The 19,176-nt window shown below is 63.1% G+C and overlaps 7 protein-coding genes across 7 annotated transcripts; 4 read left to right on the forward strand and 3 right to left on the reverse strand.

The window, feature by feature from the left end:
- Positions 1-1,653: 1,653 nt before the first annotated feature.
- On the forward strand, positions 1,654-3,836 carry GCS1_1 (ADP-ribosylation factor GTPase-activating protein GCS1). Its single transcript, XM_062772236.1, has 5 exons — positions 1,654-1,738; positions 2,048-2,137; positions 2,226-2,302; positions 2,360-2,482; positions 2,547-3,836. The coding sequence occupies exons 1-5, from the start codon at positions 1,678-1,680 to the stop codon at positions 3,435-3,437; spliced, it is 1,242 nt and encodes a 413-aa protein (XP_062628220.1). The 5' UTR covers positions 1,654-1,677; the 3' UTR covers positions 3,438-3,836.
- Positions 3,812-5,167, reverse strand: LOC62_04G005688 (uncharacterized protein; the record flags this gene model as incomplete). Its single annotated transcript, XM_062772237.1, has 1 exon — positions 3,812-5,167. One exon carries the CDS (start codon positions 5,165-5,167, stop codon positions 3,812-3,814), a length of 1,356 nt encoding a protein of 451 aa, XP_062628221.1.
- A 681-nt stretch (positions 5,168-5,848) lies between these two features.
- H4.1_1 (Histone H4) lies at positions 5,849-6,434 on the forward strand. Its single transcript, XM_062772238.1, has 3 exons — positions 5,849-5,974; positions 6,056-6,158; positions 6,211-6,434. Exons 1-3 carry the CDS (start codon positions 5,892-5,894, stop codon positions 6,334-6,336), a joined length of 312 nt encoding a protein of 103 aa, XP_062628222.1. The 5' UTR covers positions 5,849-5,891; the 3' UTR covers positions 6,337-6,434.
- Positions 6,435-7,188: 754 nt separating this feature from the next.
- Positions 7,189-10,185, forward strand: TBC1D12 (TBC1 domain family member 12). The gene is made up of 5 exons (XM_062772239.1): positions 7,189-7,333; positions 7,368-7,947; positions 7,994-9,178; positions 9,225-9,789; positions 9,838-10,185. The coding sequence occupies exons 1-5, from the start codon at positions 7,223-7,225 to the stop codon at positions 10,079-10,081; spliced, it is 2,685 nt and encodes an 894-aa protein (XP_062628223.1). The 5' UTR covers positions 7,189-7,222; the 3' UTR covers positions 10,082-10,185.
- On the reverse strand, positions 10,170-10,931 carry RPO26 (DNA-directed RNA polymerases I, II, and III subunit RPABC2). Its single transcript, XM_062772240.1, has 3 exons — positions 10,726-10,931; positions 10,476-10,664; positions 10,170-10,426 (listed from the first exon to the last, which is right to left on the reverse strand). The coding sequence occupies exons 1-3, from the start codon at positions 10,800-10,802 to the stop codon at positions 10,264-10,266; spliced, it is 429 nt and encodes a 142-aa protein (XP_062628224.1). The 5' UTR covers positions 10,803-10,931; the 3' UTR covers positions 10,170-10,263.
- Positions 10,932-11,082: 151 nt separating this feature from the next.
- Positions 11,083-13,009, forward strand: wdr45b (WD repeat domain phosphoinositide-interacting protein 3; the record flags this gene model as incomplete). The annotated part of the gene is made up of 5 exons (XM_062772241.1): positions 11,083-11,349; positions 11,418-11,568; positions 11,616-11,761; positions 11,814-12,294; positions 12,331-13,009. Exons 1-5 carry the CDS (start codon positions 11,199-11,201, stop codon positions 13,007-13,009), a joined length of 1,608 nt encoding a protein of 535 aa, XP_062628225.1. The 5' UTR covers positions 11,083-11,198.
- Positions 13,010-13,057: 48 nt separating this feature from the next.
- UTP10 (U3 small nucleolar RNA-associated protein 10) lies at positions 13,058-19,170 on the reverse strand. Its single transcript, XM_062772242.1, has 2 exons — positions 18,776-19,170; positions 13,058-18,719 (listed from the first exon to the last, which is right to left on the reverse strand). Exons 1-2 carry the CDS (start codon positions 19,147-19,149, stop codon positions 13,100-13,102), a joined length of 5,994 nt encoding a protein of 1,997 aa, XP_062628226.1. The 5' UTR covers positions 19,150-19,170; the 3' UTR covers positions 13,058-13,099.
- Positions 19,171-19,176: the final 6 nt, after the last annotated feature.

A 19,176-nucleotide genomic window follows, 5' to 3' on the forward strand; every position in this document is an offset into this window, starting at 1 on the left:
AGTACGGGTGGAAAGAGGTTGATTTTATCCACGTCAGGTCCCAAGACGCCGCCGCGCCGCGGACCGGCACTGGGATCCCAGTCATGAGTCGGTCACTCGTTGGCTTGTTCGCTCGCATCGCTCGCACCAAATGCCAATCGTCCCAGCAGAGTTGTCGTAACGGGCTTGGTGTGAGTGACTGGGGTTGTGTCCGTGCCGTCGGTGGCGTAAAGGCGTACAGCACGTTTCCTGGTCTGATCCCGGAGGCAATAACGCCAAGGGGGGGTGGGGTGGGGCTCGCGGGGGCGGAGGGGAGCAGGCAGTACAACGCCAGGGGGAGACCCTATGGCGATGGCCCAGGCAAGTACGTACATGCTGGTTGACGGATCATCAGACGGCCAAACGTCGCCAAAGCTCTGCCAAGGCAATGCAGCAAGTATCCGTCAAACGGCCAAATGAAACTCTTGGCTCCCGCAGCAGGCAGGCAGCAGCACCAGCGTCGCCAGGTCCAAAAGCGGCACGCCGCACGGCCAGGATCCTGCGTTCCCTAGGGGCCCACCCACTCGACTGGTGCTTCTCCAGGCACAGCCCAGACGGCGAGCCGAACCTTTTTTGTACTGCCCCCGCAGTGCTTCTCAAACATCATGCCGCGATGCAAACAAGGGGTGGGGGTCTTGTACTGCACCAGACAGCCGCGGCAAAGCCAGCCGGCTGCCTACTCGCCCGGCAGCGCTAGTCTGCCGGGGGTGACCATTAGGGTCTTGGATGCCTCGCAACCCTGAATAATGGGGTTTGGGTACCACGGTCAGAGCCAGTGCGCCAGAGCTTGCGCCAGAGAGCCACAACAGCGCCGGCGGGCAGCTCGGCCCAGCCCACCTGCCTGCCTGCCCCGTTCCCCACCTCAATTACAATTAAGGATGAGAAGTGGGTGTCACTGCATTTGTCGCGGATATCGTTGAAGGGGAACCGCCACACCAACCTAGCTCGATGCTTGACGTGTAGCATGTGATTGTGATCGCACACACCTCCCCCTGCCACGCGGGGAGCTTGTTGCACTGCACGCTGGTGGCTGCACTGCTGGCACTGGCGGTGCACTGCAGACGTGTCGACATCCAGTCATCTTTCCTCTGTCCTTTCTCGGCCGGGGCCTGTGTACCAGCAGCAGCAGCAATGTGTTTGGGTGGATGAGTGCGTGCGTGTGTGCGCGAGTGCGTGGCGCAGGCTTGCTCTTGCCCGAAGGCTTTTGGCTTTGGTCCAAGGTCCGTGACCCGAACAAGGGCTATCCCCGAGAGTCGTTTAGCGCGTCTCAATTGTCCGTGTTGTGCAGGTGCAGCAAGCACGCACAAGGAAAGGGGCCCAGTTCAAGTCTAATTGTGTGATGATGGCATGCCTGAATCACTCACACTGTGGCTCCCTCATGGCCCTAATGGCCCCTAATGGCTGCTACCACGAGTATGGGAAACGTGTTATTTTTGATCCCGCCGAGACAAACGTCGATCCGGCCTGGTTCTTGGCGACGGCCTCGCAGCCTCCACTTTTGGTCGCGTGGCAAAATACCCCCGCTCACATCCCATGTATGCATTGGGTGAGACGTTGGACCTCCCCGCAGCCACCGATGACACGTCGAGACTGCTTTGGCTGGTCACTCCATCATTCTTTCAACTCCTTCACCACCAACCCTCCACCACCTTACCCAGCATGGCGGAAAACTACCAGAAAAAGGAGCTGCTCGCGCTCATGGGCACTGGCGCAAACAAACGTGAGTAGAAGGACGGCTATTTTGCCTTTCCTTCCCTGCATACAGGTTTCACCAAGCTCTGCAAAAGCGGAGATGGCAGATGGCCGGCTGGCAGGCCAGGCTGGCGTTCCTGGCGCCGGCCACCCGCCAAATGCTGGGCAAAATCCAGCAATCAACGCACCGCCCCGGCACCGCAACCACCATGATACCGATGCTGAGCGGTGCATGCCTTGCAAGCTTGCACCAATGCTTATGCTTATTGTCCCTCCTTCCGATGCAACTTGAAACACACTGATAGCAAGAGAGCCGATGCTGATACCCTGCATGCAGTGTGCGTTGACTGCGGCTCGCCTTCCCCACAGTGGGCTTCCGTCTCGTATGGTACCTTTATCTGCCTCGAGTGCTCCGGCATCCACCGTGGTAAGCATCAAACATCGTGCCGATCGGCCCGATGCAGCAGGCAGATGCCCGCGCCCCAGCGCCCCCGGCACAGCTGACAAGCCACTAGGGTTCGGCGTTCACATCTCGTTTGTCCGTTCCATCACGATGGACAAGTGGTCAGAGGACCAGGTCAAGAAGATGAAGGTGCGGCAGCTTGCGGGTTCCTGTACCGCCACTCCGTTCGTTATCTAACCTGTGCAGCTTGGCGGCAATGAGGCTTTCAAGCAGTTCCTTGACAGCTATGGTCCCGATGGAGGCTACACCAAAGGCATGGGGATGAGTGAGAAGTACAACTCGTGGGCTGCATCGCAATATCGCGACAAGGTAGGGCTTGCTGGCTGGCGTCTTCGCCGAAGCGGTGGAGGTCCACACGTGCTGACGTGAACAGCTCGCTGCCGAGTGCTCGGGCGAGTCATGGTCGCCTTCGGCTGCGCCTCCCCCAACTTCTCGGCCAGAGTCGGCAGCCGCTACTCGCAAGTCGCGTGCTACTGGCGGTGCTGGGTCGGGTATCCCCAGCCGAACCAACAGCCCGTACCAGGACAACCCGCCTAGCCGTGGCAGCGGAAATGAGGCTTTCTTCGAGCGTCTTGGAAATGCCAACGCTTCGCGCCCTGACAACCTGCCACCCTCGCAGGGAGGCAAGTACGCTGGCTTCGGTTCCGCCCCGCTCGATGACGAGCCGTCGCACCCCAGCTACCACCTGAGCTCGCATGCTGCGCCGACACTCAACGACTTCCAGACCAACCCCCTTGGTGCTCTCTCCAAGGGCTGGGGATTGTTTTCGTCGGCCGTGTCTACTGCCAGCCGTGAGATCAACGAGTCGGTCGTCAAGCCTGGCATGAGCCGCGCGAACGACATGTACCAGCAGGGCGCTAGCGACGACTGGAAGCGCTACATTGACTCGGCGACTACTCAGGCCAAGGGTGCCGCTTCGTGGACCGCCAAGCGTGCCGGCGAGGGCTGGCAGAACGTCAACGACCTCTCGCGCCAGCACGCAGGCGTCGACTTCAACGAGCAGTTTGACAAGCTTGGCCTCGGCGGCAGGAGGGCACAGGACCAGGGCTACGGTCAGTTGAGCCAGCACGCCGACGCGCGCGAGTACCACGACGGCCACGACGACGACTTCTTCGAGAGCTGGGACTCGCAGCCCCAGTCGGGCAGCAGCGCGGCGGCGGCATCCAAGCCGGCGGCCAAGCCCGCTGCGGCAACCAAGGCGCCCACAAAGGAGCAGCCGAAGAAGAAGGACAACTGGGCTGACGACGAGTGGGCCGACTTCTAGGCAAGACAAGGCATTGGTGTGTTGTGTCGCATTATAGTATTACCAGCCAATAGATACCTCTAGCATACTAGACTCATTACAACATTGTCATATGCAGTATTGTACAGGGTGTGGCGACGGGGTTAGGAAGGTGGCCGTAGAGAGCCTCGTAGAACGCGGCTTCGCGGCGGGTTGTGGCAGTGGACGTAGAGAGCGTCCTAGAAACGGGGGTTGGTCGTAACAGTGGCGGCTGTAGAGAAGTGTCGCAGATCACGACGTCATGGCGAGTGCCGACCGGTGCCCGCGGCGTCCAACCCAACCCACCGATCGAACGCTCCGAGCGCGAAGCGAACGCACACCGCAGGCACATGTGTACCACGCGCAACCACCTCTCGTTACTGCTCCACCGCGGGCACGCGGTCGTGCAGTGCGAGTTCCGGCACGAGGGTGGCCACGACAGTGTCGTACAGCATCCCCACAAGATGGGCGTTGCAGCCCGCATCCGAGAGCGGGTCGACGAGCTTGTCCGCGTCGATCTGCGTCCGGAAAACGCGGGGGAGGGCCTCGGCCACACGGCTGCGGAGAGAGCGGAGGAGCATGGCCGCCTCTTCAGGCGTGGGGTCGGGCGGCGACGGGCCGGGGTAGCCGTCCGGGAAGAGGACGCGTTCGAGGAGGTCGGCGATTTTCAGCGCCGTGCCCGGCGTGAGGACGCGGGTGACGCAGAGATGCGGCACCAGGCGGTCGATCACTGGCGCCGCGAGGCGGACGAGCACTTCCACAGTCGAGTACGCGAGGCGCGTAGAAAACGGCACCTGGACGACCCCGGCGCGCTCGACGAGCCACACGCGCCCGAGGGCGAGCCATGGGTCCGCGAGGCGGTGGTACCGCGGATCAGGGGGCGGTGAGGCGTTGAGCGTGGCGAGGATCCACGCGGCAAAGTTCCAGAGCGCGAGCGCGAACGCTGCGAGCTGGAACCACAGGCGCGCCACGGCGTCGGCGGTGCCACGTAGGCCACGTCGTCTTGGCGGTGGGGCCAGCTTTGGCGTCCGCTCGGAGAAGAGCTTGAGGAGCAGCTGCGCCCAGAACCACGGCTGCGCGAGCCGTCTGCCAACGGACGAGAGCACGGCGCGCGCGAGCACCTCGCGGACGATGAGGCGCTCCGCGTCCGCGGCGTACGCCTTCGTCGGAAGCCGGAGGGCGAGGAGCGCGTCGGCCAGCGCAGTCAGGTATGTCGGGGAGAGGGCGTACGTGCCGTCTGTGAGCGCCGTGGAGAGGAGAGGCAGGCGGGCGTGGTACGCTTCGTCGAGGGCGAGTGCTGTACCGTCGTCACTGCGCGCGAGGCCTGACGCGAGGGCAGCCCGCGCGTGCCAGTACGTGCTTATATGCGTCGCTGCAACGACCGGCACGTGGAGGAGGAGCAGGTCTGCTGCCGGCGTAGGGTCCTCCGCGACCGAGGTGAGCAGCGGCGCGAGGAGGGGCACGAGCACGTCGTTGATGGCAGGGAGGAGCGTGCGGTCGCGCGGGCTGAGGCGGATGTACCATGCTTGGACGTATCCGCGGAGCGCGAGCGCGACGAGGTGGTATGCGCGCTCGTGGGCGATGATCGCGCCGTCTGATGTCGCGGGAAAGAGGGGCGGGAGCTGCGCGTCGGCAGACGGAGCGAGCAGGCGCTGCGCGAGCGGCAGCGACGCGTCCTCGCGCCGCCGCCTGGCTATTGTCGGCGAAGCGGGCGCAGGGGCCGCCGCGACCATGGTGGTCTGCGTCTGGGTCTGGGTGTGCTGGACGCGCCCGTGGTGGTGGCGGTAGTGGTGGTGGTGGTGAGGACGGCGACGGCGGCAGCACAGTTTGGTGTGTCGGTGTGGGTGAGTGGGTGATGGATGGTGACGGGTTAGTTTTGGCTAGCGCTTGGTCGTGTGGCGGCGGCGGTGTCACGGTGGCCTGCGACTCGTGTTCGCTGGCGACGACTGCATCTCGCGCGTCGTCGAGCTCGACATGAGCGAATGTCTGAGCTGGCTGGACGCGACGCGTGGGTCAATGCGACGTCATGGTCATGTACGAGCCAATGGACGCGATGGTCGTGTGGCTGCTGGTGGTGCTGGGTGCTGGAGAGGAGCATCACCGTAGCTGGATCACTGCCGACTGGCTGGCCAAACAAACATGGCCCAAAGCCGACTTCTGATCTGTGGCTCAAAAGTCACGTGATGATCAAACCCAACACGGGTTTGATTGGAGGAAGACGCTGATCTAGATCAAAACCGATCACCGGAACCGCCTTGTTTTCGTCCCCCACATAATGCCCACCCAAATAAACATTGCGCCGTCGCTGCTCGCCACTAGCGGCGCGCAGTTGACGCCTACTTAAGGACCAGTCCCGTCATCGGTTGTCATCTCATCCCACTCAACAACAACCAAAGCCTCGGCTTCACCACTACAACTCTTCCTCTACCTACCCCCCAACAACAACAACTACACACAATGTCCGGTCGCGGAAAGGGTGGCAAGGGTCTGGGCAAGGGCGGCGCCAAGCGTCACCGCAAGGTCCTTCGTGACAACATCCAGTGAGTTGGAGCAAGCAGCAGGCCGTCGCCAGTCGGCGCTGGTGGCAAAAGGCAAATGAACAAGACCTAACCCACACCCAGGGGTATCACCAAGCCCGCTATCCGCCGTCTCGCTCGCCGTGGTGGTGTCAAGCGTATCTCGGGCCTCATCTACGAGGAGACCCGTGGTGTTCTCAAGATCTTCGTGAGTGGCGCAGCTTTCTGTTTGCAAGACCTCAGCTGACCTTCCTCCCCAGCTCGAGAACGTTATCCGCGACTCGGTCACCTACACTGAGCACGCCAAGCGCAAGACTGTTACCTCGCTCGACGTCGTCTACGCCCTCAAGCGCCAGGGCCGCACCCTCTACGGTTTCGGCGCCTAAGCTGGTCGTTGACCGCTACTGCTCTGCGTGCACCTTCCGCATGCGACCGAGCACGAGTGCACAGTACTTTCGTTTTCGCTCTCTCTCTTTGTACCGCCCTCTGCGGCGATGATGCACCCATAACAATACATGTGGTTTCGTGTGGTGCAACTTTGGTGTTGGTGGTGCAAGTGGTTGGTGGTGGCTCCGTCGTTTTCTCTTGTTCCCAGAGTGGCTACGGTGGCGGTGTACTTCTGCGCTGATTTTGGGGGGAGAAGTGGGGCCGTGGGCCGAGGGGGTCTACGGTATATTCGAGCGGCGATGAGGCCAAGCGACGCAGACTGCGCGTGTGGGCAACGACGAGTCGTCCCGTCCACCACGGGCCACGGGGCAGACGACGAGTGGCACCACACATGGCACCACAGAACTGGTAGACCCCCTGTGACCTGTGGCACATGGATGAATCCAATACAACGTATACCACGGCATCCCCATCATCATGGTCTCGCTGTTCCAACAAAGATGGCGAGTCACCATCAACAATGCATGCCTTCGGGATATCGCACGAGCAGGGGCATGTACATTCCAGAGCAAATACCGACCCATCTTCATATGCATATGTCAATGCAGCTCGCAGCCATGCACACCTGGGCGTCCGCAATGCCCATAACCTGCTTTTATGCATGCAGCTGAGTGCACTGGGATGTAAATTACCTCGGAAGCCGAATGCATCGTTACAAGTAAGCCAGAAGCGGTGGGTGGAGGCAGGTTGTCGATTCAGGCACGCCACGGCATCTCACTGACGCAGACGCGACAAGCAAGTGCCAGCCAACTCAACTCACTCTGCGCACATCAAAAACAGCAACACACGCCGCACAGCTTCATCTCACACACCCATCACACACAAATGGGCAAGAAGAAGACAAAGCAAAAGAAGCAGGCAGCAGCGGCGGCAGCAGCGACGCCGTCGTCGGTTGCCGCAACGCCAGCAGCGACACCGTCGCCAGCGCCGAGCGAGGTACGTGCTGCGCTGGAACCGGACTGACACGTAGCCGCCAAGCCGGAGCGATACACGTCCTGCGACGCCGGTGCGAGCAACAGCAGTGGATGACGAGGCAGAGGTGCCCGCCACAGCTGCAGTTGCTGCCAACGACGGCCCGAGCATCGACGATGCGGCCGAGCCACAAGCAGCAGCTGCAGCACCAGAGCCAGAGCCGGAACCAGCAGCAGCCCCTACAACCCCGCCGCCCCAGCCACACCAGCCACTCGCACACGCCGCTTCCCCGCCCCCGGCCGCCTCGGCAGAGCATGTGGCTGGCGATCTGGGCGCCCTGGCCATTGACGATGCTGCTGCTGCACCCCCTGCGCCAGCGCCAGATTTCCACGCGCCTGCTCCTGCACCCGTCGACAACGAGTTGGAGCAGGAGCCTGTTGTCGAGACGCCGACGACGCACGACGACATCACACCTCCACCCAACGACGACGACGGTGACATTGGCGTCAGTCACCCGCACGACGAGGCCGGTGCAGAGGTTCCAGAGCCCCCTGCACCTGTTGCACAAGAGCAGCCGCCAGAAGCCGACGACAACGACGACGGCGAGTTTGGAGACATCAGCTTGTCTACCGAAGATTGTGAGTGCTGCGTGTCGCGTGCTACTGGACTACACTGATGCTTCAGCGAACGGAGACATGTCTCGCACGCTGTTTGCCAACGGCAAGGCGGCACACACCATCGCGGCCGACCGCTTGGATGAGTCGCTCACATCACGCCGCACACCGCTCCTCCCTCCGCTTGAGCTCGCTCAGCGGGATAATAATGCCGACCCTACCTCGCCCACCTCGCCCATCGTGTCCTCGCGCCGTTCGCTCACCCAGTCGCCAGTCAAGTCGACGGGGTCGCGCCCGCTCTCGCTCGCGTTCAGCCCACCAGCAGGAACGCGAGACCCCGCATCACCCCGCAGCTACCAGTCACCTGCTGCCCGTGTGCTCGACACACTGCCCGCATTGACTGTCCCCGACAGCCCTCCACCACCAGAGTTTGCCTCGCCCAACGAGGCGCCCTTCGAGTCCATCTCGCTCGACGCCGAGTCCGAGGCGGCCCCGCCCCCACAACCGCTGCAGACTGTCCCCGCCGATCCGGCAGCCAAACCCTCCCGCCACGTCAAGCACGAGTCGTGGGGCGGCTACGGCATCGACAGCCACGGCAAGCCAGAGGCACACGGGGTCCTGCCAGTGCACCCCGACCCACCTGCATCATCCGAGGGAACGAGCACGGCCGGAGCGAGCACGGCCGCCACGCCAGAGACCAGGGCGTCGCTGTCAATATCTGGCTCTGGCACATCGACGCCACGTCGACACGCACCACCAGCACACCCTCACCCATTCCCTCTTCCTACGTCGCCGACAAAACCAAACGTCCCCGTCCCGCAGGTCACGTCACTTCCGTCTGGACATTCTGGAGCTGGAACGCCAGTCGTCGCCATGCCGCCAACAGGGCATGGCCTAGGCGCCAAGGGCGCGAGCACGCTCGACAAGTTCATCTCGCGGACACGCCCCCAGCACCTGCCGCCAAAGGACAAGACGGAGGATGAGATCCACTTGCATGAGTGGGAGTCGATGATGGCCAAGTCGCGCGAGCACGAGACTGAGCGCCGGAAGCGCGAGGCGGCAGTTCGCCTCGAGAAGGAGCGCCGCTTGCAGGCGGTTACCCCGCGTTGGGAGGCCTTGTTAGCCAACGAATTTAGTGTGCAGAAGGTGCGGACGAACCCCATCTTCCGCAAACTGTGGTTTGAGGGCTGCCCCGAGCATCTCAGAGGCAAGGCATGGTCCCTGGCAATAGGCAACGGCTTGTCGCTGCACAAAGGTGAGCGAGGCATTGGGTGGGAGGTTGTTTGCTAACTGGGATCCAGACGCGTACAAGACGTACTCTGCACGGGCAGCACGCGCAATTGAGCAGGGCCGGTTCCCTCAGGACATTCTGGATCAGATCGACAAGGACCTCGACGATACATTGCCGACATTGCACATCTTCCAGCAGGGCAGCCCTATCCGCGACGACCTCAGAGAGCTGCTGTGTACATGGGTGGTATACCGCTCCGACAGCGGGCTGGGGTACGCGCCATATGTCAATCTCCTCGCCGCCATGTTCATCATTGTGTCGCCCCCGCCAGTGGCGTTCATCTCGCTGGTCAACTTCCTCGCCCGGCCATGCCTCAACTCGTTCTCGGCCAACGATACCGAGGAGATTGACGCCTTCTACCGCGTCTTTGAGAACCTCCAGGCGGACCAGTTCCCCAAGATCTACGCCAACTGCAAGAACCTTGGCTTGAGACTACCCGAGTCCTACTTCCGCTCCGTGCTCGTCGAGCAGGTGCCATTTGCGGCTGCGTGCCGCTTGTGGGACCAGATTGTGCTCGATGGAGACGGATACATTTTCCGCGCCGCTCTGGCCATCTTTGGCTTCCTGGAACCACGGTAAGCTACCAGGCGCCTGTGCGATCGACCTGACTGACACCGATGCAGACTCTACTACCCCGACCGCGAGGAGATTCTCTCGGTGCTTGAGGGCCGCAACGCCGCGACCAAGGCCATCACAGACCGTGAAATTGAGCGCGCACGCTTGCGAGGCGAGGAGTACGAGGACTCGCTCGACGGCAAGCTGAGCGCGTTTGGTCTCACCGAGGGTGCACTGTTCGACTGGCTCGAGCACGATGGGTGGCGAGACAGCCGATTTGAGCGGCTCGTCATCCGCGAGCTGCCTGACTAGCCGTAGACCGTAGAGCGTACGTAGCGCCCCCACACAGAGTAGAGCATTCTCCCCACACACACACATACACACCGTAGCGAGATACAATGCATAGGAAACCAGACACATGCGACGACGCCACGCCCGCCCAATGACCACCGGCCCGGCCCCACTAGACGCCAGCCAGCCACTGACGGACCACTCTACTCCTGGACAATGAGCTCCTCGACCTTCCAGTCCTCGAACGAGTTGTCGGGGAGGTACCGCCTGATGACGAGGGGGATCTTCTTGGCCGCGAGCTCCTTGAGCGCAATCTCGAGGGGGTCGGTCTCGCCCTCGACGGGGACGAGGACGGGGGCGTTCATGCTGGGGGGTGTTAGGGCTGGCTGATTCTGCACGCCTCGACAGCACCAACCTGATCTGCAGAGCCCGCGTTCCGAGCACACGCGCACGCTCGTACTTGGTCATGTACGGCGTGGTGACGCGCACCTCGTTCGCCTTGGCCGCCTTGCCGGTGCGCTGCTTGACGTCGTCTGGGACGTCGCCCGACAGGATGATGTCGTCGCCGTTCGCCTCGTCCTCCTCGCGCAGCTCGGCGTCGTACCTGTGTGTGGGTTAGATATGTACCGAGCACGCGCGCTCCACACCACACCACCACCACGCACTCGATGTGGTCCGGCTCGTCGCCGTCATAGTCGTAGTTGTCGCCGCCAAAGTCGCCCATGCGCTCGTCGTCGGACATGTTGGCTGCTGGTCTGCGGGGTGGGGTGTGTTCGGGCGAGGTAGCTTCTGGGCGTGTAGTCTGGCTGTGCGAGACGGTCCTGGGCCTTTTTTAGGGTCGTTGGATGCGGTTGTTGTGGACAGATGGTTCACAAAAGATGTTGACGAGGTCGCACGAAAGTGGGCTCGCAACAATCTTGCGGCGGTCAGTGGTGGCATCACGTGATTCGCCGCCTGCCGCCACTCGAAGCCGCATCAGGACGAGATGACGATGTGTCGCGTTCTGTTCTGCTAACGCACAACAAACGATACAGACTTGGACGACACTGCTGCATAGACGCAGCACGATACCGCTGCAGTAGACTAGCGTACCGCCCGCCCCGCCTCGCCTCGCTCCGCTCCGCTCAGCGCCGCCGCGATGCAGCTGGCACGGTATCAGGTCTCGACGCTCCGCCCGCCACCCATCCTCGGCGTGACGTTTGCGCACGACTCGGGCATCTTCACCGTCGCCACTGAGACGGGGTACGAGGTGTGGCGGACATATCCATTAGGCCTGGTACGGCGGCGAAGTGAGTTGTTGTGGTCGGTCGCCACCTTCCCCCTCCCCCCTTGCAGCGCTCTGACCCACCCGACCCAGCCCTCGCAGGAACCCTCGCGCGCGCAGTCCCGCTCCTCGCCTCGCCGTTGATAGTGTTGCAGGGCGGCGGCGCCAACCCGCTCTTTCCGCCCAACAAGGCCGTGCTGTACCATGATGGGCTGGGTGCGCCGGTCGCCGAGCTCGAGTTCAGGTGAGAGCCAGCAGCGGCGACGAGGACGCGTGACGCTGACCCCGCAGCGAGCGGATACGCGGAATCGCCGTGCGCCACCGCACCGTCGTCATTGTGCTCCTCCACCGCGCGTTCGCGTACGAGTACACTACCGGCAAAGAGGGCTTCTCGGTGCGCAAGATCAACGAGTGGGAGACGGCCGAGAACGAGGCTGGTGGGTGGCGAGTGGCGCGTACTGGCGAGGCAGTACTGATGGGCAACTGTAGGCCTCGCAGCGGTCGCGACGGCGCCGGGCGCCACCCTCCTCGCGTTGCCAGGACGGCAGCCAGGACACGTCCAGCTGATCAACCTCCCGCCGTGTGCGCCCGTGGGCGGCGGGCCAACAACGTCGTCGGGCACGTTCCGTTCGCCTATCCTGCTGGCGCACACGCACAAGCTGTTCTCGCTCAGCTGCAGCGCGAGCGGCGCGCACCTCGTGACTGCCAGCGAGCGGGGCACGCTCCTCCGCGTGTGGGACACGGCGCGCGGCGCGCTCGAGGCCGAGCTGCGCCGCGGCGTCGACCCCGCGCAGATCTGGGGCACAGTGTTTGAGGACGCGCCGTTCTTCCCTCCTGATGCAGCGGACGACGAACGGCGCAGAGAGTACGCCAAGCGCAAGGGCGGACGCGTGGCGGGATGGAGCGACAAGGGCACGGTGCATATCTGGCATGGGGAGGGAGGAGGGAGTGCTCCAAAGCCAGCCAAGTCGTCAGTTGTGGCTAAGTGTCGCCGCTGACACGGCAGGATACAAGAGTCGCTGGGGAACAGGCTGTCCAAGGCGTTATCGCTCCCCAACTATTTCTCGTCCACGGCCTCGTACGCGCAGTACACGCTACCAAGGAAGAACCCCCACGCGTTCAGCGGGGCGATTGGAGCAGCGGCCGAGGCGGCCGGCGTGCCGAGCATGCGTATCAATGAGGAGGCGGACAAGGAGCCCGAGGCGGAGCGGTACGCCGTCGCGTGGATCGAGGTGGACGTCGAGGACGACGTGGTGCCGCCGTCCGAGGAGAAGCGGCCAAGGAGGCCAACGGGCGGGATGAGCATGGGCTCGCGCGAGGAGCGGCACTCGTTCGGGTCGGACGCGACGAGCACGCGCACCGCCACGCCGACACTACGCCGCGCCGAGACGCCGACGCAGAGCACGTTCCGCGGCGGCGTGGGCGGCGTCGAGCGCCGCCCGTCCACTGGCTCCGCGAGGACTGCGCAGCCACGCGCGCGCTTCCGCAAGCCCGAGAAGCCCGCGTCGACCAAGACGCGCCGCGAGAGACAGCTCGTCATTGTTACATACAGCGGCGACTGGTACCGCCTCCGCATTCCTCGCCCGCGCGAGACGGAGGACGGCGCGCCAGACGAGCGCAAGTCCAAGCTCCTGTGCGAGCTCGTAGAGTATCGTCGTCTCGGCGTCGGCGGCGGTGGGTGGTAGTAGTAGAGCACACATTACCTCTTATTCTCCGCACCATGTTGTATTGACACCCATGCATGTGATTCTAGTGTTACAAGACAAAGCCTACATCTACTCGAGGTACTCCTTGAGGCTGCCAGTGACACCCTCGATACGTGCCAGCACCTTGCGCGCGAGCCCCTCGACCTCCGAGTTCTCGTCCTCGAGCAGCTCGGCGAGGAACTCGGCAACCGTCTCGGGAACGAACTGGATCAGCTCGTCCGAGTGGCGCTCCCATGCCGCGTCGAGGGCGTACAACGCCGCCATGCGCGCCTTGGGCTCCTCGGCGCGGGTAGCCAGGCAGATGGCGCTGTTGACCTTCTTGAGCGTGGCCTCGGACGACGTCGTCGCGGCAATCGCAGCGAGGGCCTTGGCGACAGGCGACTCGGGCGTGGCTGTTGTGCTGGGGAAGAGGCTGAGCTGCTCGACAACCAGAGGCAGGAGCTTGAGGAGCGCCGCGTCGGTCCAGAACACACCGTCATCGACGTCCATCGAGTGGGCGATGACGCGGAGGAGCAGAGCCCACAGCGACTCGTCCTCGACCTCGCCGAGCGAGTAGGCTGCAAGCAGCTCCTCGACAAACGGCATGAGCGTCGCCATGTACGGGGTGAGGAGGTGGCGGAACTTGCCGAGCAGGCCGTCCATGACGCGGAGGAGGATCTTGCGGCGCGCCACGACGTGAGCGTCGGAAGCAGGCGCCGAGAGGTCCACCACTGCCCAGTCGTACAGGCGCACGAAGAGGGGCTTGAACGCAGCCTCGGAGAGCTTGATGACCAGCTCGAGGAACGAGCTGATCGCCGAAGTCTCGGCCGCATCGACAGCCTCCGGCTCCATACGCGCACCGGCCTTGTGGCGGATGTCGAACACCTCGAGGAAGAAGGCAAAGAGAGGCTTGGTGTGGCTGGGGATCGCCTTCGAGTCGCCGTGGCGGAGGGTCTGGCGGAGGAGGTAGAAGAAGGCCTCGATTGACGACGCAGGTGCCGACTGGATCGACTTCCACAGCTCCATGACGACGGGAATGAGCGTCTTGGTGGGGATGCGCTTGGCAATGGCGGTGATGAGCGAAGACGAGGTAGCCTCGTCGGTGGCGCGGTACTCGGCCGCGGCGCCGAGGACGGTGACGAGCTGCTTGCTGGACACGAAGGTGGGCACAGTGTCGACAAGGGTCGCGATGGTGGCGAAGCTCGCCTCGACAGCAGCCGGCGACGACGTCGTGTTGCGTGCAATGGACAAGCACGCGTCGAGAACCGCCTGGATGAAAGGAATGGCACGAGAACCAAGGTGGCGGACGAGGGCCGCCAGGAGCGCCACGGACTCCTCGACAAAGTCGCCTCCCTTCGAGGCAGCAACGACGATGGGAGTGATGGCCGCAAGAGGGCTGTCCTCGCTCTTGATAGCGGTGGAGACAATGCGGCCGAGGGCAGCGATGACGTTGGCGGTGGCAGGTCCACGGTCGTCCAGAAGAGCGGCGGTACGGCGGATGATTGTACCCATGGCGGTCGCAGACTGGCCGCGGAGCTCGGGCCTGATAAGGGGAAGGCGAGTGGCGAACAGGTCGAGCGCGCGGCTAATGTCTGTGGCGTTGCCAGACTCAAGGATACGCGCGGTAATGTCCAAGAACGAGCCCACGGAGAGTAGCTGCATCGCACCGGAGAGGGCGGTGTCGATCTGGTCGGCAACTTCCTCAGTCACCGCAGGGCTGGCAGCGAGCGAGATGAGACCCGAGACAATCTCCTCCACCACGGGCTGTGGAGTGACACGGCCAACAAGCTGCTTGGTGAGACCAGCGGCGAGCTGAAGAAGGACAGTGGCCTGGCGAGTGCCTGCCTCGCCATTGGCAAGGAACGAGGTGCTCTCGGCTTCGTCGCTGCTGCTGCTGTCACTCGAGTCGTTGATAATACGGCCGACCTCCTGGACAATATCGAGGGTGACCTCGGTGCGAAGGGCGGGAGAGAATGCGGACGCAACGCTGAGCGAGAGCTCGAGAGAGCCGTTCGCCGCATTCTTGCCCTTACCACTACGGTCGGCGAGCAGCATGGACACGGGTGCGAGGAAGTCCTCCGCGCCAAGCGACTTGACGAGGTGGACGAAGAACGGCAGGGTGCGGTGCTTGGGCAGACGGGCGGCCATGTCGGTGAAGATGGAGAGGAACGTACGGGACTCGGAGTAAAGTTCGAGCTTGGTCTCCGCCTTGTCCTTGAGCGAAGCGGCCATAACGGGGACGATACGCTCGACGGTCTTCTCGACAACACCAAAGCTGAACGCGTCGTCTCGCTGAAGGTCGCTGCTGCCCATGAAGGTGAAAATGGGCATAACGTTGTGGAGGACAGTGTCGGGGATGAGGCGAGCGAGTTCTGAGGCGACGAGAAGTGCGCGCTGAGCAGTACGAGGGTTCGAAGACGCGCGGATGGTCTTGATAATGACCTCGATACCGACACGAGCACGGAGAATCTCGTTGGCGTCGGTAATCTGCTCGATCTGGGCAAGAATGGCACCAAGAATCTCCTGCTCAAGGTAGTCAACGCCTTCCTTGATCGCCTGGCGCTTGGAAAGGATCGTAGCAAGGACGCCCATGAGCGAGGCCACGACGGGAGCGTCGCCAGGCAGAGCCTTCCAGTCGCGCGACTCGATGAAGACGGTGAGGTCGGCAACGGCCTGCTCAATCCTGTCCGCATCGTCGTCGGTCTTGGCCTTCTTTCTGTGTACAGGAGACTCGAAGGGCTCGAGGAGGGCTTCGAGCACCTTGACAATTTCCGCCGGCGAAAGAACAAGCTTAGCCACGGCTACCTTCGAAGTGAGGTTGTCGTCCGAAGAAAGCGAGTGGAGCGAGTGGATGAGAGTCTCGACATACTCTGGCTTGAGGGGAGAGCGGATGCCATCGAAGAGACCGTCCGTGAGACGAGCAAGGGAGATTGCGCGAAGCTCTAGAAGAACAGGTGTAGGCGACGAAGAAACGAGCTCGACGAGGAACTTCCACGACTCGCTGTTGTTCTCGTTGACGGCTGAGACATGGGGAGCGATAAACGAGCCGAATGCAAGCTCCAAGTACTCCTTGCGGTGGGTCGGCGGGAGAGTCGACAGCCAGCTGTCCTCGTCCTTGGCGGAGTCAACAAGGGGAGTGAGGAGCGGAAGGGAGCCATAGAGCCTCGAGACGTTGATGACCCGCGCAAGAGAAGACAGAAGCGAGCGGCGAGGAGCGTCCGACCTCCATGCGAGAATGTGCGACATGAGCCAGTCGACGACGTCACGACGCTGCGTAACCTCCTTCTTGTCCTTCTTCTGCGAGTCGAGCACGGAGGCGTGGACCGAAGCGAGGCGGCCAGCGTCGATGACCATGTCGTCGAGAGCCTTGGTAATCGCCTCGAGGTACTTGGTAAGGTCGGAAGGCTTAAGGAGCTGCACAAGGTCGGAACGCGAGCCGTAGATAGCGTCGAGACCATAGATGTCGGCACCGCCCGACTGGGGCGTGGCAGCAATGGCACGGAGGAGGGCAGCAGTGGCCTCGCGAACGGGCTTGGCCGAGTCCTGGAGCGCGACGAGGGCGGCAGGGATAACCACCTGGAAGTCGGTGGCCTTGGTAGTGCCAGTGTAGGCCTTGACAAAGGCCGTGGCGTGGCGGAGCGCAGCCACACGGAGCGAGGACTCGACCTGACCTGTCCAAACCGACGCGAGGAAGATCAAGGCGTCCTCGCCAAGCTGGGACAGAACAGCCTGAAGAAGATGACGCGAAACAGCAGCCGAGAGGTTGGCACTGTTGGCCCAGCGGTAGAGCGAGTGCGTGATGACGCGGGACTGAGCCTCGGCAGACTCTTCGGCCACATCGTTGAGCCAGTTGGTCTGGGCCTCGGCAGGCTCCTTGAGGGCAATGGCCGAAGTAAGAAGGGCGAGGTACGCGCGCTGCTGGGTCTTGGCAACCGCGGGCTTGCTGACAACAACCTTGAGGAGGTCGGCAGCGAGAGGAGCTTCGACCTGCTCAATGTCACGCATCTGCTTTCCGGCCAGGTGCGACTGGAGAGCAGTAAGAGAGCGGGCCGCCACAACGTGCTGGTAGCCGCTGGCGGACGTGACGAGCTCGGCAAGAGTGAGCGAAGCCAAAAGGCGAGCTGCAGGAAGGGCCGCCGACAGGTTGGCAATCAGGGCGTCAACGTGGGCGCCAATGTCGCCGCTAGAGGCGATAGCACGAGTGAGCGACTTGATGAGATCCTGGTTGAACTTGACCAGCTCATCCCTGGAAGCCTTGATGGCCACACCGCTCTGGACGCGGTCCAGAAGACGGGAGGCCTTGACAACTGAGGTCCACTGCTCGGGGCCAAAGGCACGGCGCTCTTCGGTAGCAAGGAGGTTGGGGAGCAGAAGCTTCTCAAACACCTTGTTCTTGGTGTCCGAGTGAGCAGGGATGTACGAGGCGGCAAGGAAGCCGAGGTGGAGCCCTAGAGCCTCGCGCACCGGCTTGGAAGCGACGAACGCGGGAGTGACAGTCTCGATGTAGTCGACGCCGTTGAGGAGGGCGAGGAGAAGGTCGGGCTCGGCGTAGAGCGCAGTGAGAACCGCGACATCCGTGTCGCGAATGCGAGCAAGGATAGCCGTCTGAGCTGAACGAAGCGTCTCGTCCGCAGAGGCACCGAGGAGCTCGGCAGCGTTGGAAGTGTTGAGACCGGCGGCTTCTGCCACGGCGTACATCTCCTTGACACCGCTGACACGGCTAGCGACGTCAGCGGAGTGGACGTCGATGAAAGCGCTCTCCGCAGACGTCCACTGCACGAGGGTAGGGTCGACCGGAGCGCTGGCCGAAGCCTCGATAACGGCAGCGTCAGTGAGGTTGGGGTGACGCTGGCGGAGAGTGCTGAGGAGTGGCCGGGCAATGGAGTGGACCTCGGCCGGGGTCTCGAGGAGCTTGGCGACGACGAGCTCAACAACCGGGGTCGCGAGGGTAGGGTAGTCCACGAGCTTGGTGAGGGTCTCCTGCGAGAGAGTAACATCCTCGACGAGAGCACCGACCAGGGCCTTGGTAGCCTCGACAAAGCTGTACTTGTCGATGGCCGCGACAAGGAGGTCGCCGATCTGGGGAATCTTGGCGAGGCGCTCAGCGGCGTCCTCGCCGAGACCGCCCTCCCAGCCCTTGCGCTGGTCGAGGATAACGAGGAGGGTGAGGAGGCGCTGGGAGGGGTTGGCACCCGAGTTAGGGGTCAGGAGCGACTCGACGATGGCCAGGAACGCGGGGTCCGACAGGTGGACTGTCCTGGTAAGGAGGACGAGAGGGGGGTAGATGGCGGCGTTGACCTCGGCGCCGGCGTGCGGGATGGACAGGAGGGTGACAAACGTCTCGACAAGGACCTTGACCACGCCCTCTGAGATACGACCGTTCGATGAGCGCGTGCGCTCCAGGAGATCGACGAGGGTAGCGGTCCAGAACGCAAGGAGAGCACGGTGAACCGTCTGCTCGGTCACGGCCGTCTTGACTGACTCGGCGACATCCGTGAGGAGGCGGAGGGACGGGTCGCGGGCCGACGAGACGGCCGTGGTAATGTACTCGCGCGGCACCTGCTGTGCGGCCTTGACGAGCGGAGCAAACGGCGCAGAGTACGGCGACGAGGTGGGAAGGGAGAGGATGGCGAGGACGCGCGCAAAGTTGGGCGAGTCGTGGTAGGGGAGGAAGGCCTGCAACAGGACCTCGGCGTTGAACTCGTGGACACTGCAGCGTTAGCGTATCCACCACCACTACTCCTTCTCCGACACCACCGTACTCACCGGAATCGCCTCACAAGCCACTCGATGCACTTGCCGCCGGCCATGATGCCGACCCACTTGCCAAGTCGGCGGATACAGCGGCCGAGGGTGATGTCGAGCTTTTCGTTCTCCTCCTTGTTGAGCATCATGCGATCGGTGCGCTTGGCGGCCTCGGAGAAGAGCTCGCGCTCAAACTCCTCGATCTCGGGGTCGAGGTGCAGCAGCTCGTCGAAGCCCGACTGGGCGAGCGCGAAGACGGCATCGAGGTCCTGCGCCTCGGCGACTTTTGGCGGGAAGAGGTACGACTTGGACGACGGCTGACCGTACCGCGATGTCAGGCGCGAAGCGTCCACCGACGCAATATTTTGCAGCTGGCTCGCGAGGGACGACGGCATGGTGCCGAGAGTGTCCTTTTGTGCCGG

Source organism: Vanrija pseudolonga, chromosome 4 (assembly GCF_020906515.1).
Source record: "Vanrija pseudolonga chromosome 4, complete sequence".
NCBI lineage: Eukaryota > Fungi > Basidiomycota > Tremellomycetes > Trichosporonales > Trichosporonaceae > Vanrija > Vanrija pseudolonga.